Genomic DNA, 17,997 nt, shown 5'->3' with positions numbered 1-17,997 from the left:
AGAATACCTGCCCCAAAAGGGTTGTTAGGTACTGGAAGGGGCTGCCCAGGGAAGGGGTTGAGTCCCCATCCCTGGAGGTATTTAAAAGCTGGACAGACGTGATGCTTAGAGGCAGGGTTTAGTGGAGGGATGGCAGGGTTAGGTTAACAGTTGGACTCGGTGATCTTAAAGGGCTTTTCCAACCTAAACGATTCTATGATACTATAACTTTGGTATTACTTTGTGTTAGCTGCTTTTGTAGACTATGATCCTTGTAAATCCAGATATGAACTCCTTGGCACGCTGAGGAAGAAAATGGATAAAAGCAGAGAACTTCAAAAATATAATTCCAGAAAGCTGGGAGATTGGAGGTGACAAAAAGTGTCCGAGACTGCGTCAGTACTGTGACACTGTCTTAAAAATGTGTGTTCCAGCGTGATACTGTCCTCTAGACAAAGCAGGCCAACTGTGAAGAGTGATACCTAGAGATAAGAGGCCAGCTTCAAGCATATGCATTATACAGATCTTGCCTGTATGCTCAAGATAGGATTTCTGCCATTTTACATTAGCGTAGTTACAGTTCATATCTATGGTTAAGTTTGCTGAGTATAAAAAGCATGAGCTAGCAAAAGAGCTGGGGAGGTCACAGGAAGTAAAATGTCGCTCTGAAATTTGCTGAAGGACTCAGTTCACCGAGCAGAAATCCATCTTCTGTTACGTTGGATGCGTGGCGGATCGCATACGCTAGGCATCAGCTAGTAGCTACCGAAACTGCAAACAGCAGAAGGAAAACAGTACAATTCATTTGGCCAGCCCCTTCTAAATGTATGTGGGCAAGAAGTTGCACCTTGTCCAAACATCCCTTGAGCATTTTATATAAAAGCTTAACCTAATTTTGCCTCAGAGTAGCTTATAGTTAAATGCAATATGACAGGAGAAAATGAATTCCAGGGGTTTGAAAGCTGCTGAACGGATGGGGTTTGGTCTTTGTATTTGTAAGCATACTTTTAAAGTATTTTCTAAGAGTAGTGGTTTTGTTTCTTTCACAAAGTTTGCAGCTAGTTGTATTCATTTCTTAGTAGACACATATTCTCTAGTCTTTTCCTATTCAAGTATAAACTAAAATATTTTCATCAGAGTATTTTTGATGAAAGATTTCCATCAAGAGCTCAGTAGCATACCTTCAAAACTGTTACACGGTACCGAATCATACCAGAAGTAAGAAGCTTGCTCTGATGGAGCTACTAGCTGAACTGCTCTTTCTCCACAGATGAGTTGTTTTTCCCTTCTAAGTAGGTTCTTTTCATCAAGTATTTGGTTGTGGTCTCAACTGTAATTAGAGCACAGCATTGGTTTGGGGTTTTTTTGTACAGTCTGCATTACAGATATTATGCAGAAAGGTGGAATCCATTAACCTTGAGATTTTTAAATGCTTTGGGACAGAAGGTGTTATTTCTGATGTTTGTAGAAGAAGACAGCACAGCCTAGTTTGCTTCTAGCCCTTGTGCTACAGCAGTAAAACACGTATTATTTCGAACATGCACAGTGTCTCCAGTAGCAAACAAAGCTTGTAACCTGCATGTAAGTGGGTTTCCCAGATAAAGGAAAATCTCAGTGGATAAAGGAGCTATGTCAGCAGTAGAGAAGTAGAATAATAAATACTAAAATATGAACATCAAGGGAAAGGCAAACAAATTCCAGTAAAACGTTAGGTTTCAGTCTTTTCTGTGTGTTCTTCCTTTTTTGTTTTCTCTTGATTCATATTTTGAATTTTAGTATGAGTCCAAATGCAAGATCTTGCAGTCTGAGCCCAAAAAATTCCCAGTTGAAAAACTTCCATTTACTTTCCTGAAATATTTTGCCATGCAGTGGTCCACGTTGCCGTGTCACTTGTAAAATCACTTCTCGCATCAGCAAAACAGTATTTTCTGAAAATACTCTTGCATGTTCTATTAGTGGATGACAGTGGGGTGAGTCAGATGTTCAGAGTTGTAGCACCGAAGGGGAAATGAGTGTAAACGAATTCGTCGTGCAGCAAGGCAAATAGTTGGGCCGCTGCCAGTGAATTCTGTGTTCTGTTTTCATATAAGCCTTCTGATCGCATTAATAGTTTGTTTCTGTATCTTAGGTGCACTGTTGGAGAAATAACAGATGCAATGAAGAAGGTGTTTGGGGAGCATAAAGCCAGCGACCGAATGGTGAGCGGTGCTTATCGCCAGGAGTTTGGAGAGAGCGATGAAATTCTTCATGCCATCAATAGGTGAGAATAGCTTCCCAGGAAGCTAAACACAGTCTCACATTTAATCCATTAGATACATGTGCTACTCACTGTGCCCTAAAAAAGCATTCCTCAAACCTGAATGACATCCCCAGAAAAAAAACAGAGACCTGCACAGTCATTCTCATGCCCATAAGCATGTAAGCAGAATGATAAGAGACTAGTCAAAACTTAATTGAACGTGTATTTGCTCGCAAACAAAATCCACTGAGGTGATGTTATGATTTGATGATTTTGTTCAAATGGACTAGGCAGCCATAAGATTAAAAAGCTGAGAAATGTTCCCTGAAATCCCTGTACCTTGGATTGCTTCTTTTGAAGACCGTAATAGTAATCTCAACAAATATTTCCAGCAATTCATATTTGCAAAACTTGGTTTTGCTCTGCCCATAAGGTGTCCCTGCAACTTCACTCTTACTGTTCCTAAAATTGCAAGGCTAAAATCTGTCTGGATATCCACATACAGCTTCCAGTTTATGGGTGTTACTTGTATGATGAGGGAGGAAACATCAGAAGATGGTAGTATGTGTGAAAACAGTGCCCATTTGTGCCTTTTGTCAGCTTCTGCCTTTGCTGCTGTCCTCTTGGGTGAAGAGGCTGAATTGCTTGTGCCACTTGAATGATGATGCACACAGTGCGATGTCTAGGACCCATCTCTATAGCCTTGTATGCCATACAAGTACTTTTGCAATAATTAGTCGTAATTATTCTTAAAATCTAAAAATTGTGTTTTAGTTAGCTGTAATTCAGCTCATTAAACCCTCAGAGAGTTCAGCATTTTGTCCGTTACAAAGCAGGAAAGTAGTGGAGTGGTTTTCTTTAAAAAAGAATGTTTTATTGTTCAGGATAGTAATTACAAGAAATTGGTTAGTAATCATATAACGCAAGTATTAACGTAGTATGCTAACTACATAGACAAACCATGACGTTGAAGATCTTTTGATTTGATGTACAGAAATGATACGCAGTTGCAGCCAATGCTTTTTTTATTTGTGGCAATACTTCTGATGATTCTCAGTGACTTACAGTGAATGGTACAACGTGTGTTTTCAATCAGAGTTAACAAGTTCATGGATCGTGAGGGGCGCAGGCCTCGTATACTTGTTGCAAAGATGGGTCAAGATGGCCATGACAGAGGAGCTAAAGTTATTGCTACAGGATTTGCAGACATTGGCTTCGACGTGGACATAGGTCCCCTCTTCCAGGTATGACTGATTGAGCGGTGTCCAATGTATTTCAAATGCAGTGATTTTCCCTCTAGTGCTTGTTCAGCAACCAGGCTGGGCCTATTACTTGTCATGTAACCCTCTTTCCACATAGACACCTCGAGAAGTGGCCCAGCAGGCGGTCGATGCAGACGTGCACTGTGTTGGTGTGAGCACACTTGCAGCAGGTCATAAAACTCTCGTGCCTGAACTCATCAAAGAACTCAACGCCCTTGGCCGGCCAGACATTCTTGTCATATGTGGAGGTGTCATCCCACCTCAGGTACGGATCAACATCATTTCCATCAAGACTAGGAGATTGCTTTATTTCCATCTGTGCTGTTTTTAGCTATTTCCTATATTCTGTTAATGTCAGAGGGGATTTACAGCGCTGAAGGCTGCTGCATACAATCACCAGGGTCAGCACAGATCTGCAAGATGGTCGCAGAGTGCTGTCAGGTCTTGTTGCTCTGGTTTTCTGGACACCGTGTCCTGGTTTAACTCAGAGTGTTTGTTGGATGGGATATTAGGTTGTGTTGTGAAAAGATTTAGCCTCAGGGGGATGTTCTTCATGCTCTGTTGTTTCAGATTGCCAGTACCTTGCATATTACTGTAAAGGCTGGCTCCTGTCTTAAGAGACTTTATGACTTCCAGTAGTAGTTCAGAAGAGCCACAGCTAGTGACTAAGATGCCTGGCGGGGACCGACACCTATAGGCTACACATCTCATTTACTGTTTAGCCTCTCCTCATGATCCCCGTCATCAGGCCTCAGCGTTGCCTTTCACTCCCTCTGCTTTCTCCTGAACTATTGAACAGTTTGTTGGATTCCCTTGCAATCAGATCTCTGCTTTTGTCTTAAAATTTTCCTTAGCTCACCCACAATGTGCCTGGCTGTGTCCCGTTTAGGGTCATCATCTGTCTAGAAAGATTCAAAGTGATTTTGCATATAAATCTCCTGTTACTCCTTTTTCCCAGACCTCTTCCTTTTCTAGCCAATTGGGTAAGTGTTCAGGAGTGACAGACTTTTAAATCGAACAAACAAAACTTGTAGTATTTTTCTAGGAGACAAATTGTGTTCTGTCCAGTAGCAAAATGGGATGCTCCTAACCTGTGGTAGAAGTAAAATACATAACTGCTTCCTAGGTTGTTTTGAAATTTCAGGACAGCCATAAAACTAGAGTAACTCAGATTGCGAGAGTCATCTGGTCCAAGCCCTTGTTTAAAGCAGTATTTTCAAAATTAGAAGTTAGATCAAATTTAGAGTAGGTTATTCAGGGTCGCATCCAATTGAGGATTTTCCAAGGATCTGACATTAGTCTGATTCTAAACAAATAAAATCTTTCCCGTGGAATTTTTTAGTATTTCTTTTTTAACTCCTAACTGCTGTGTTTTTCCCATTTCCCTTGAAGTTGTGCTGCCTCTCTCTGGGACTTGTTGCATGTACTTTCTCAGGCCCAGCATACAGGATAGAGCATACACCAATTATAAATCAATTCTCAATTTTCTGTTACACTATTAACTACAGATCTTCAATTTCTTTCTGAACAGGATTACGACTTCCTGTATGAAGCCGGTGTTACCAATGTGTTTGGTCCAGGGACTCGTATTCCAAAAGCAGCTGTCCAAGTGTTGGATGATATTGAGAAGTGCCTGGAGAAGAGGCAGCAATCTATGTAATGCTGAAATGTCACGCATTGCAACCAGCCTTATACTAATCGCTTACAGAACGTAATCATCAGCAAGGGATGGCCAGCCACATACCTTTGGTTCCACTGCCCCGTGGCCTGGTGTTTTGTGCTTTCTAAGAAAGTTGTAAATTCTCTGCTTGTTCTATTTTGCATTATTTATATATGTACCCACAAGAAAATTTTATCTCTAGAACTATGACTTCAGGGAATGAAGGGAATTCAGTAGGTGGGTTTGCGTTTGTTTGGTTTTTTTTTTTTCCCAGATATACTGATAAATAAAATATCCGTTCCAGCTCTTTGGTTGATCTCTTTTGCATGCAGAATACTTCTTTTGAATTTTTTGGCAGGCGTTGTAGACCGAGAAGTCTTCAGGCAAGATTGCTGAAGTTCAGGAGAGATGTGATTGAATCCAGCAGCACTTTGATGTTAACGTTAATCTGACTTAACTCTCTTTAGAAATGTGTAAGTAGATAAGCCATACTTTTTCAAAGTTCATGGTTTGTTTAATAAGATACAAATCCTGTATCCAGCAGTAGCCCGTATTGCAGCAGCTGTGTGCCTCTGCGCTGTCTGCATCGCCGCCGTTCCCCCATACCTCACTGTTTCTCAAGTGAAGTTCATTTCAGTGCTCATTCTCTCTTACTTAGTTCTGTATTTCTGTCTAGAATTGTTCTTGCTATCCCTGTCTATTTAGCGGTTGGACTTCCTTCAGGTAAATTGATCCTGAATTTGCACCATTTTTGTCTCCCCTCCAGAAGCAATTTGATTTATACACATGAAAAATCCTTTGTGGAATCCATACAGGCCAAATGGGGTGTGAGGGTCTTTTGGGGAACAGTACCTGGCGTTATGGCCTTATCCCACTTCACTTCCTTTTGCCTTGCTGCTCCTTGCATCCCATCATAAAATGAGACTACAGCCTCCCTGGGGTGACGCTTCTCTCTGTGACGTGGTGGAAGAGGCTGTAGCACCATCATACTTTATTCAAAATGAGATTTTCTGCAGTGGGCCTGGAATTGCAGATCCAGGTAATAGCATTGTATCCTCACTTCAAAGATTGCAGCTGATGAGATCTTTACTTAAAATAAGCTTGTTTAATGGGGCACGTGCCCGTAGTCTCACACTGCTCAGAAACAAGGAGGTTAACTGACTTCTTGTTCTCTCAGTCTTTCTAATTAAGGTTTAAAGTATTGACCCCAAACCTGACCTTTGCCTTTGACCCTCCTTGGGGGTTTACCCTCAACTATTTATAAGTATCTGATTCCCCCCTGAAAGACTGGCATGGTTCAAACCAGGATATACAGAAAGTAACAACAATAAAAATCGTAGAATCAGAGAATCAGTTAGGTTGGTCACCTAGTCCAATCCCCAAAATACTCCCTTAGGTCTTTTCACAAGCCTTCTTGCCTGCCAATTGGGAAAATACATAAAGTGTTGGTGACCTCTAAACTTTGTAATGGCACTGGTTTAATTCTTTTCTTCCTGTCTATGGTTTCTCTGCACTATGACAATGTATGACGTCTACCTGCATTTGCCTTACAGAGTCCTTTTTTTAAATCTCATGATCTTTACTATCTTCTTCCCTTGAATTCAATAAAAAAGTCCCCACCAACTTCAACTGGAATCACTCCAGGCTTTCAGTGCTTGAAGGAGGGCCCTTTGAAGCTCTAGACTGGGACTGACGAACGTACGTTGATTCTCTCTTCTCATAGCAAGGTTGGAAAACAAAATGGTGATCTAGGGAGAGAGTCGTTTTCTCACCCGGCGCACAGTGTTTGTACTGGGCTCCTTGAGGAAAGAAAACATTCAAGTGAGCAGGCTTTCCTTCGAGCGAGTCGTCAGTTCACTGCCTAAGCAGGTATTCCTTACGGGATGGCAAGCTAGGATGGAACATGCTTTTCCCATATGTTCTCTGCTGCCGAAGCAGCACTACAGTGAACGTGGTGCTTGCTGACAAGCTGATGCCAGGGTTGTCAGCCCTGATTGGTAACGGTGAATGGTCACCAACTAAAATCTCAGACGCTGCACACACTCCTCATCAACCTGCCTGCTTTAAAACTGCACTGCTGTTCGGGCTAGTGAGAAGTTGGGTTAGTGCAAAATCAAGTAGGTGTTCTGCAAATATACTGAAATATTTTGTTTCAATATGAGTATTTTGGGCATATTCCAGGACAAAATGATAGCTATAAACCGTGGGACTAGACACTCGGATCTTTCCAATAGGAATGAGCAAGGTAGCGGCAGGTTACTGCATGGCTAAGTCATTCCCCTTGGGAACTTCCAAAATTGTAGGTCTTTTTTTACGTGTAAGACACTTTCTGTTTGGCAAAGATGCAAGGAATACAGCTAGGAGAAAAGGCTGGCGATGTGGAGATCCTAATTTACACGGAGGAATTGACTTACTGCGATGCATTGTCTTTCACAAAAGAAGCTTTGATAAAGCAAGAACCAAGTCCCAGGCCAGTGCCCTAACTGTGAAAGAAACATCCCTCTTGTCTTTCAGTCATAAAGTAACCTCCCGAGCATGGTAGATGATCCAGAGGACAAATTACCCTAAGGGAGTAGCAATCCCTTCTCCATTCTTAGCGTTTCACAACCTTCAGGATTGGAGCTTTTGCACTTGTATTGTGCTGTTCATTGAACAGTCGGTGCTTTACAGCGATGAGCAGCCAGACGGTCGACTGTGTGGGTAAGAGAAGAACCCAAATAAGTGATTTCCCCAAAGTCGCACAGTGTAACTGGCAAAGTAATGGGGTAGAACCCAGGGCTTGGCAGGGTGAGCCTCGCGCTGTAACCACTAGAACAATGTTCTCCCTCAAATAATTGATCTTTGTTCTGAAATGGGTCACATTTAATTTTACAGATGGAAAGTTGACCATTAATAGGAGTGATCTAGTCCTGTAAGTTACTCCTATGCTGAGATGGACAAACTGCCTAGAAGGTTTTTCAAAGCAAGGCACTGAATTCCAATTTATTTTAGTGCAAGTCAGGGTGCTGGTTGTATTATTTTAACTTTATATGTCATCATCTAAGTAGGGAGCTCCATTTATCCTCAACGGAAAGACGGGAGCCGGAGGTGGCTCGCTCGGATGTGGGTGCCTGCATTGTAAACTTCCACACCTTGGTGAGGTAACTCCTAGGATGTGAGCAGGTGAGATACTCTTGGAGTTTTTACCTTAAATATTTGTACTGGGGTGACTGCGCTGGTGATGGCAGACATCAGCTGCCCAGAATCGCTCCTGATGTAAGCACTTGCCTTCTGCTTCAGTGTCATAGAAGATCACTTGGTTGACAGCACAGACCAGGACTGGGCAGGAAAATGCCATGAAATTAGAGTTATATGTTGACCATAAAGCAATTTCATGAAACTTCAGAAAAAGCAGCTAGTCCCCTATATAGTATGCTATACTTCCTTTTCTACTTCCCTGGTCAAGGGCAGTCCTGCTTTTTAAATTTTCTGTATGTAACATAAAACCACCTAAAATTCAGCCTCTACCAGGGAAGTTTTGATTTGCTTCTCACTGGGTCTGAAAAATGAAAAAGAGATTTGAGCCATATTTGATACACAAATGCCTGGACTTTGATTTTTAAAACTGAAGTACATAAACAGGTAATAAATCAAGCTGTTAAAGCACTGTACTGAAACATGAACAATATACAGATCTTGTGGTTTTACAGAGATGTCGTCTGTGTTGTAGAGCGGCATATATATTTCATATTACGTACACTTTAAAAGCATTTACAAGTGGATGTGGACCTGTTCTGCTCCTGAATTTTTCACAGAGGAAGCTCACGTTACGTTGCTTTATTAATGTGCGTCTCGTTCTTCCGTTCACGACTCTGCAATTAGCAATGGGAATATATTGGTTTGCTATTTATTTTTAAACATCAAGCAACTGAGCAAGTGAAAGCAAGAACTGTGAGGTGGAAGACAATTATTAAAATACAGTTTCATCTTCCCATCAGGTTATTTTTTAAAGCTGATAATTGACATTTGCCGTAACGAGTCCCTTTCCAGCACGTTAACATTTCCTCCGCCCGCTGACGCGCTCCTCTGCCCCCTCCTTCGTTTTACACCGTTGCCCCTTCTGCGTTTCCCTCCGCCATCTCCTGGCCCTCCCCACGAACACGCTTGCATAACACTCCCCTGCCTCAGCTCCCCTTCCCAAATATTTTCCTTCAGCTTTCACGTGCTCCCCTCTCAGTTGCTGCTGTTTTCTCCTGCTCCCCACGTTCCTCTTCCCTGTTCCCATTTTCCTGTGCCGCGGGCTGTCGGAGGCGATGGTTTCCCACAGGACGCTTCACCGCTTTGTATTTGGGATGGAAGACTGAGCGCAGCCTCATTCCGTATGGAGCATCTGTGAGTGACAACGCAGGACAAGGTAACGTCGCCCTGCAGGCCAAATTAATTTAGGAATTTTTCACAAATTTTTCAAATAAACTAGTTTAATCTGGTGGAATATTCATGAGAGTTGCCCCAGCCAGTGGCAGGAGTCCAGGGGAAGGCAAGCTCCTCAAAGTCTCCTAACCCCTGGCTTAGTACTTAACTTGTGCCTCAGCGTAGGTCACAGCTCACGTCTCATTTTGTTTGTTCTTTCTAATCCACACTCCACAGCAACAGCGATTCTCACAGCCGCAGAAGTGTTCAAGCCCATCTTTTAATCCTGTTCTTGGCCTTAGCTGTAGCTAATAAAATGAAACCAATTATTAGGGTTTGTGTGGGGTAGACGTTTTCAAGAACTCAAAGTCCATTCACTGTTGTTTTAGGTTGTTGTTTAAAAGCTGTGCCAAATCTGCCTGTGATTTAACTCTTCTTGAAGTCTTCACCAAACCTAAAGCAAAGACAGATGCGGTCAGCTGAGCAAGCAGGGGAAGCAAGACGTGCCGCGGCTATCAAGCCATATTTTGCACAACATTTCAAACCCTAAAGATGTGTGTTTGTGTCCTCTGAGATCACAAAGAGTAAGTCAGAGACAGATTGAAACTGTGGGAGCTCATCGTTTCCACCTCAGCGACTTTTTGGTTAAAACGGGCTAGCAGGGTGATGTTACGGTTGCACGAATGCTTTAAATCGAATCGGCAAACTCTCTGCTCAGTTGCAACTGTGGCAGTGCTCCAGCCAAGTGGGAAACTCTTGGGAGGTCCCACTGAAGCCACGAGAGCTGGGACTGCAGGATTGCTTACTGCCGGGCAGGTTATCCTGGGGATGGCTTTTGGCACGCTGTACCGAGTGCTCCTCTAGAAAACCAACGCTCCCACCGCGTTCGTGGTAGAAGAGCTGTTACAGCTCAGCAAGCAACAGCATAACGTGCCCAGTTCCTTTTGCTGAGAGGTTCCTTCACTTCTCACTCTGCTGCCTGTGGTACGCAGAAGGCATCCTTCGCTGACCGCCGCGCTCCCACCTAACCTCTTCAGCCTAGGGCTGCTCAGCACTTGGACTTGATGATCTTAAAGGTCTTTTCCAACCTAAACAATGGTGAGGGGTCTGGAGCACAAGTCTTATGAGGAGCAGCTGAGGGAACTGAGGGTGTTCAGCCTGGAGAAAAGGAGGCTGAGGGGAGACCTGATCGCCCTCTACAACTGCCTGACAGGAGGGAGTAGCGAGGGGGGGTCGGCCTCTTCTCCCTGGTAACGGGTGATGGGATGAGGGGAAATGGCCTCAAGTTGTGCCAGGGGAGGTTTAGGTTGGACATTAGGAAAAAATTTTTCAATGAAAGGGCTGGAATGGGCTGCCCAGGGAAGGGGTCGAGTCCCCATCCCTGGGGGGATTTAAAAGCCGGGCAGACAAGGTGCTTAGGGACAGGGTTTAGTGATGGGATGGCAGGGTTAGGGGAATGGTTGGACTTCATGACCTTAAAGGTCTTTTCCAACCTAAACGATTCTATGATTCTATGACTTCTTGTTGAGCTCGTGTTTTGAGGAGTTGGGACTATACCTCTGACAGAGCAAGGAACCGTAGATCTCTGCAAGACATTTTGATAGCAGCCACTTTATCACCTTTTTCCTGGCGGTGGATATCTCTTGGTACCTGTATGGTTTTCTGTCTGTATTGCAGGAGAGCTGTGCTCTCAGCTGTATTTATTTGGTAACACTTTTGCGTTCAACCTGCGGTTTTCTCTGACGGCTGTTTCACTGAGAGAGCCAAGGGTTTGCAGATAGATTGCATTAAAAAGTCAAAAGTACAAGAGAAAAAATGAAACATAATAAATCCTCTCTTCATTATAGCTGTTTCCCTAGAAATAAGTTTAGTTTACATATTTTTATGTTTAGTACATAAACCTACCTATTTCCTCTAAAGGGGAAATTCTTGAAAAAAATAGCGGGTTTTTTTTTTTTGTTGTTGTGCAGCTTAAAGAATATTTGAGAGTTGCTTAAAAATATGTACTTAAACCTCTGTATTTGACATAAGATATGCAGTGACAACCCCATGTGCTGCATTCCTACTCGTTTGGACCCATGAGTGAGCCCAAGTTTCGACCTATGCTGTGAAACCATCGCTGGGTTTCAGCGAGTTGCAGCTCCCTGGTTGTCCACCTTCGCCGCCGAAGAGAGGCGTACGTTGTCCCTCCCACTCCACATCATCGAGACGGGGTTTTCAGCAGAGCTGTCGGTGCTGAAGAAATGAACCCGCCAGCCACAGCAACACTGCAATTGTTTAATTTCACGACGGAAAGTTTTGCTGAAGATGTAGTAAATAAAAGGGTTATACGCTGTTGAGGATTTGGCAAAGAGGCAGGGCAGCAGCGTAACGATGGGCTGTAGGGAATCGCTGGAGTTAAATATGGACCAGAAGCTGGCTGCTGCGTAGGGTGTCCACGAGCTCAGGAAGCCGACTGAGATAAGCACGGCCATCTGAAAAAGGAAAGAGGGCTTCAGTTCTCAGCTTGCACTGGCTGGATCTGGTACCCAGGCACGTGGTGTCTGGATGAAACCGCACCTGAACCAGCCAAAATACCTGAAACTGTGTGCTTGGTGACAGTATGAGCACGGGTAACACGGGCAGTGCATATACGCTTTTATTCCCACCTAGCAGATCTACGCTGTGGGGTTCTTACGAGGCAGTTGTTGTTTACATCTCCTTCCCTGACTCTGGCTGCAAAATGTCCCAGGAGACACAGCCCAACCAGAAAGTGCAGCCTGTCAAGAGACTGGCCCGTGGAAAGCTTGGGTCAGGTCTGCTTTCCCACAAGAAACTGAAATGCTTATTTGAAAAACCATGCTATTAAAAAAATCCTGTTTCCATACAGAATTTCTGTGTAGCTCTCACACAACCTGATCTGGTTAAAGGTGTCCCTGCTCACTGCAGGGAGGTTGGACTGGATGGCCTCTAAAGGTCCCTTCCCACCCAAACTATTCTGTGATTCTATGAGAATAGCCACTCAATTAAAAATAGCTAGGATGACAGAACAAGACCTTCACCCCACCCACAGCAAGAAAGGACTCAACAGCTAGTCCAGCAAGAATGGAAATCTGTACGTTCATGAAAATCATGGGTGCGACTGCCTAAAGAAGGTTAAACAAGTTGTGTTGTACCTATGATATATAATCCTGACCAAGCTACCGAAATGACAAGGTTTCCAGGACCCCCCTGCTCCTCTGAGGAGTGCAGAGTATGGGTGAGACTGGAAACACCAATCTTTCTCTCCAGTCTTTGGTCAATACCAGACAAAAGCAATGAAGGGTCATCATGAGCCATGCATGAGCAGAGCCAGTTCTCTGCAAACTCCTAATTACTGCAGACTCTTCTCATCACTGGGGTAACTCACCAGCGTCAGCTTCTTCTCCAGCTTAGCTGCATTAGGGATCCTGTCAATATTCTGGATCTCTTGGTAAGCTTTATGAACCTTCCAGGCAATTCCCAAGTAACAGGCAACGATGGTCAGTGCAGGCAGGACTGTGCACAGGAGGAACATGCTCAGGATGAATGAAAAGCCATTGGAGGAGTTGTGGAACTTGCTCCAGGCTATTGTACAGGAGATGCCAAATGGCTCAGGACCATAGTAGCCCCAGCCTACCAGGGGCAGAATGGCCCAGAACAAGGAGTAGAGCCAGATGAAAGTAATCAAGACGCGAACAGTGTTCTTGGTGATTTTGTTACCTGCAACAAAGAGGAAGAGCGAGCATATATGGACCTCATCTCAGCAACATGGGTTTTGCCACAACTTCTCCAACAGAAGGATGGATGGTTGCTACAAATATGCCTGGGCTGCTGCTGCAGTTCCCTAACCTTTGGTCTTCTTGAGAAATGTAACAGAGAGTGCCCATGGGTTGGGTGAGACCTGAGTGGAGCCCTCAGTGCTGATCTCAAGTTTGGTAAGTCAGGCAGCTTTACAAGATCAAGCTGACCCCAAATGTACTGTGCCCCCAGCCCAGGAATGCCAGGAGACATCTCCTTCCTCTCAAGTTTCAGTATGTCTGCTTGCACACAAATAGGAAGGTAAGACAACCTGTTCCAGCAAAAAATTTAGGCTCTGCACCCTCAGGTAGTTTCACTTGGTATTACTGAGAAGTGAGAAGCCTCACTGTTTAACAGGGAATTTAATCAGATCCTTCTAGGAATGTTAGAGGTTTGATACTGGACTAAAAGTTGAGGCTTATTCCCACAGTTATTGAACTGATACTCCATGCCATCTTCAGCAAAGCACCCCTCTGAACAAGATAGCCCAAACGCACCCCTACAAGGTTACCAGAAACACAATTACTTACTGTTAGATTTGGATGAATTGGTAACAAGGAATCGAATCACGGCCATGGCACAGAGGGTCATCATGCTGCAGACACCGAAAAGGAAACCCATCAGGGCATAATAAATGCAGGACGCATCTCCTCCCAGCCAGGCGTGGTTCCAGGCGGATGCAATGGCCAGGGGGTACATGCAGATTGCCATTCCAATATCTGCTACCGCCAAGTTGACTGTAAGCAGCTCCGGTGACTTCAGGAGGGAAGAGCGCTTCACAGCTGTAGCAAGGACAGCTGAGTTTCCAAGGATTGTCAGGATGGCTGGAAGAGAAGAATCAGCACAGACAATAATGTCACAGTTAGCACACCTGTGAAATCATAGAATCATAGAATCGTTTAGGTTGGAAAAGACCTTTAAGGTCATGAAGTCCAACCATTCCCCTACCCCTGCCATCCCACCACTAAACCCTGTCCCTAAGCACATCATCTGCCCGGCTTTTAAATACCCCAGGGACTCGACCCCTTCCCTGGGCAGCCCATTCCAGTGCTTGACAACCCTTTTGGTGAAGAAATTTTTCCTAATGTCCAACCTAAACCTGCCCTTTGCAACGTATCTTCCACTGGAGCCCCAGCACAAGCCTCCTGGACTCTGAGCTGCCGTGATAGTTGACGTGCTGGCTGGGCAGCTCAGGGCCCTCGCTGGTCAAGCAGCTGAGAATCACCCTGTGCTGCCGTTCAGACACCCAGGCTGTTCTGGTGGTCTCTGAGCACAGTGGGACAGACACAGAAATTGTTCAGCCAGAGGCATGCAAGAGACCAGAGATTGCTTTGTGAAAGGACCTGCCAGACATACATATTTCAGATATGCCATAGGGCTACAAAGCGTTCAGTGTCAAAAGTGCACGTAGCAAACAACTCATTTTCTCTTCTCTTTCGAGCGAAGGTTGTGCTGGAGCTACATTTTGATCAAAGGGTTTCCTGAGAAGGTGTCGTCTAAAGTCAGAAGTGAAGTAAGGAAAAAGAAAAAAATATTCTGTCATGTTCCCTTGTCGCTGTGAAAGCAGAAAGGCTGCAATGTGCTCACAGACACCCTGTGATGAAGTGCCCACAGAGGAATTAATAAAGGCACATGCAACAGAATGGAATAAATACATTGGCATAGACCCAAGAATGGGAAGAGATGCCAAGAGTATCATAGAATCGTAGAATCATAGAATGTTTGGGGTTGGAAGGGACCCCTAGAGGTCATCTAGTCCAACCCCCCTGCAGGGAGCAGGGACACCTTTAACCAGATCAGGTAGCTCAGAGCCCCGTCCAACCTGGCCTGGAATGTTTCCAGGGATGGGGCCTCCACTACCTCTCTGGGCAACCTGTTCCAGTGTTCCACCACCCTCAGTGTAAAGAATTTCTTCCTTATATCTGGTCTAAACCTACCCTGCTTCAGTTTAAAACCATTACCCCTTGTCCTGTCACAGCTGGCCCTACTAAAAAGACTTTCCCCATCTTTCCTATAGGCCCCCTTTAGGTACTGAAAGGCCGCAATCAGGTCTCCCCGCAGCCTTCTCTTCTCCAGGCTGAACAAGCCCAACTCTCTCAGCCTGTCCTCATAGGAGAGGGGCTCCAGCCCTCGGATCATTTTTGTGGCCCTCCTCTGGCCCCACTCCCAACAGTTCCATGTCCTTGTGCTGAGGGCTCCAGAGCTGGACGCAGTACTCTAGGTGAGGTCTCACCAGAGCAGAGCAGAGGGGCAGAATCCCCTCCCTCGACCTGCTGGCCACGCTTCTCCCGATGCAGCCCAGAGAAAGCCTTAAACAGAACAGAGGTGCAAATCTGAGGTGCTGCATCCCTCATTCATTCACTTTCTAACCACACTCGTGCACTTGGCACCTCTGGATTTGCTTGGGGAGTTCCCCGAGCTCTCAAGAGCTGTAGGTCTGCACACAGAGAGATGCCCACGGTGGCTTGGCACGGGACTGCTTGCTGACAGCAAGCTTGGTGGGAAGAGACCTCTCCTGCCAAATGACAGCCACAGGCTGGGACATCCTCAGGCTTCAGGAGGAAAATGAACCCGATTCACTTTCTCCCGTGAGAGCCCTAACCCTAACGCAAGAGGTAGGAAGTTGCTCTTAGTCTTGCCATTGGGGTGGACATCCAGGCCCCCCCTTTCTTTTGCTTTGACAGATGCTATCCCCCTCCATCCCCCTGCCTGTGAGGCTGCTGGCTGGCACGGGACAAACCTGTGAACTGCATCTATGTACTTTTGCGTGAGAAAGCAGCTGGCATCCTGACTTGCTTTAAAAGAAAACCCCTTCGTTGCTTTGCAGACAGTGATTTTTCTCACCCTGAGTTGTACTCTCTGCTGTCAGCACAACTGAGGGAACAGCAGAGCCCAGGGAAAAGCGTGTGGAATCAGGGGTGAGATGTGAAATGCTAAAGCCCAGCACTGCTGCCCAAAGCCTCTCCATTAAAGCACATAAAAATACATGCTTGTTTGTCTTAAGTGCATCTCAGCCAGGGTTTTCAAATGAGCTGAGGGGAGGAAGGTGCTCGCATCTCAGCAAAATTCAGGTGGACTGCACGCCCAAACCAATCCAGCTCCTCTCCAAAGCTGCAGCGACAGTAAACAAATCACCTGGGTACATGCAGCAAACCAACAAGGAAGAAAACGCTTAGCTAAAGCCATGCTGGAGCAGACTGGTACATATCCCCACCTGCATTTCATTGTAAATCTGCCTTCAGCAAGGCAAACAGGCCATTATGAAAACCAAAACTGCTATTTGGAAACCCTTTGCTATTTCATACCAGTTTATCCTACCAAGAGACAGCTGCTCTTCGTGTCTAACGAATATCCCCCTCCACACCCCCCCCCCCGTGAGGGTCAGACCGAAGTTGCTCTCCCCGATCGGTCTCATGAAATGGGCTGCCTCGCCTCTCAGTTCTCAGGGCTGAGATGCCAGGATAAGCGGTAGACAACTTATTTTCAATACTCGTGACGCCGCAGAGGCAAACTTATGCTGGCAAGTCTTCAGCATGGAAACAAAAGATTGCAAATCTGAGAGCGGAGATTAATCTTGGCATCCGACCGACTCAAAGGCAATAAGCAGGGACCTGTGTGGAACCAGATTTTCTATCATTTCCCTCCAGCTTCCTCTGGAGCTGCCGGCGCTGAGCACGGCACCGGCAGGGCAGCCCCGGTGTGTCTGCTCCCAGGCTTGAAGCAAACAAGCAGGTTGCGAAGGCAGAACTCACCTATGATCAGAAGAAAGACTCCAGCTCCATAATCCACTACCGGGTGGAGTTTGGAGATGTATTGCTCCTCCATTGTCCCTGGTGGAAGAGGGTGAAAGTTTTAAATCAAAGGCGAGGTGACTGTAGGGGCAGAGAGACCCTTCCTGGCGGCTCGCCTGCTGCAGATGTGAGCTGGGCGGTTGGGTGCTCTCTGTGAGAGAGGACCCTTCTGCTTTCCCCTCTCTCTGTGTGGCAAGAGAGAAGAAGCCTGGAGTGAGAGAAAGGCTCCCTCCCTGGGGAGACAGAGGGAAAGCTGGGCAGAGGCACCGCCAGAGCGATCCCGCCTGCCCGGCTGGCAGAGCATCCCTGCACCCACCCCTCCCCTCACACCGCTCTGCCCCTTGGCTTGTCAAGCAACTTCACACTGCAAATCCCTTCAGCCTGCCATTGCTGAAGGGGGGAAAAAAAAAAAAATGTCATTCAACCATCAACCATTTATTTCCCAGCCTTGGGAAATAAATCCAGGCTGAGGGATCAGGCAGGGGAAGGAAGGCTGGGAGGTTTGTTTTGCAGCTTTATGGCGGCGCATGGGAAATACAAATGTGGGGTGGGGGGGATCTCTGTGTTGAGGCATTAGAGGAAAGCTGTTTGCTGCAGGGGTTCGGAGGGGCCAGCCACACCGCTGAAGGTGGTAGGGCTTTCAGAGCTGCCCCAGGGCAGAGCCGGGGGATGCTCGGTCCGGCGTGTGCAGCTGCAGAGCCCCACAGCAGAACCAAGCTCCGAGTTCGCTCTAGTGGAGCTCCCGTGTTTTTACCTGGCGAACAACCGGAGCGACGCCCGACATCCAACTTTTCCTTCTCCTTATGACATCTGAGCCTAAAATCATCACAAGGCTCTCGCAGTTTTTATAAACAACGCCAGGTTTTGCTCCCGGCTCCA

The 17,997-nt window shown here is 45.7% G+C and overlaps 2 protein-coding genes across 2 annotated transcripts in view; one reads left to right on the top strand and one right to left on the bottom strand.

The window, feature by feature from the left end:
* MMUT (methylmalonyl-CoA mutase) overlaps nucleotides 1-8,546 on the top strand; it is a 25,879-nt gene extending 17,333 nt beyond the window's left edge. The window contains exons 9-12 of the mRNA XM_009639624.2: nucleotides 2,108-2,239; nucleotides 3,315-3,462; nucleotides 3,578-3,745; nucleotides 5,012-8,546. Coding sequence (XP_009637919.2) covers nucleotides 2,108-2,239; nucleotides 3,315-3,462; nucleotides 3,578-3,745; nucleotides 5,012-5,140 — 577 coding nt within the window. The 3' untranslated portion in view covers nucleotides 5,141-8,546. The remainder of the gene's footprint in view (nucleotides 1-2,107; nucleotides 2,240-3,314; nucleotides 3,463-3,577; nucleotides 3,746-5,011) is intronic.
* A 3,048-nt stretch (nucleotides 8,547-11,594) lies between these two features.
* On the bottom strand, nucleotides 11,595-17,152 carry LOC104127001 (opsin-5). The gene is made up of 4 exons (XM_009639623.2): nucleotides 17,080-17,152; nucleotides 13,858-14,151; nucleotides 12,918-13,249; nucleotides 11,595-12,003 (listed from the first exon to the last, which is right to left on the bottom strand). Exons 1-4 carry the CDS (start codon nucleotides 17,150-17,152, stop codon nucleotides 11,656-11,658), a joined length of 1,047 nt encoding a protein of 348 aa, XP_009637918.1. The 3' UTR covers nucleotides 11,595-11,655.
* Nucleotides 17,153-17,997: the final 845 nt, after the last annotated feature.

This window comes from Egretta garzetta, unplaced genomic scaffold (assembly GCF_000687185.1).
Source record: "Egretta garzetta isolate BGI_Z169 unplaced genomic scaffold, ASM68718v1 scaffold235, whole genome shotgun sequence".
NCBI classification, from domain to species: domain Eukaryota; kingdom Metazoa; phylum Chordata; class Aves; order Pelecaniformes; family Ardeidae; genus Egretta; species Egretta garzetta.
The sequence above is the reverse complement of the archived record's forward strand: the minus strand, read 5'-3'. Positions and strand labels throughout refer to the sequence as shown.

What these genes read in the sequence shown, in the direction of transcription:
- LOC104127001 (XM_009639623.2), bottom strand. Translation starts at nt 17,152, where the DNA reads ATGGAGGAGCAATACATCTCCAAACTCCACCCGGTAGTGGATTATGGA. An exon ending in CAATTCATCCAAATCTAACA is followed by an intron (nt 13,250 to 13,857) that starts GTAAGTAATTGT and finishes TCTTTGTTGCAG; the next exon opens with GTAACAAAATCACCAAGAAC. An exon ending in TGGAGAAGAAGCTGACGCTG is followed by an intron (nt 12,004 to 12,917) that starts GTGAGTTACCCC and finishes TTCCTTTTTCAG; the next exon opens with ATGGCCGTGCTTATCTCAGT.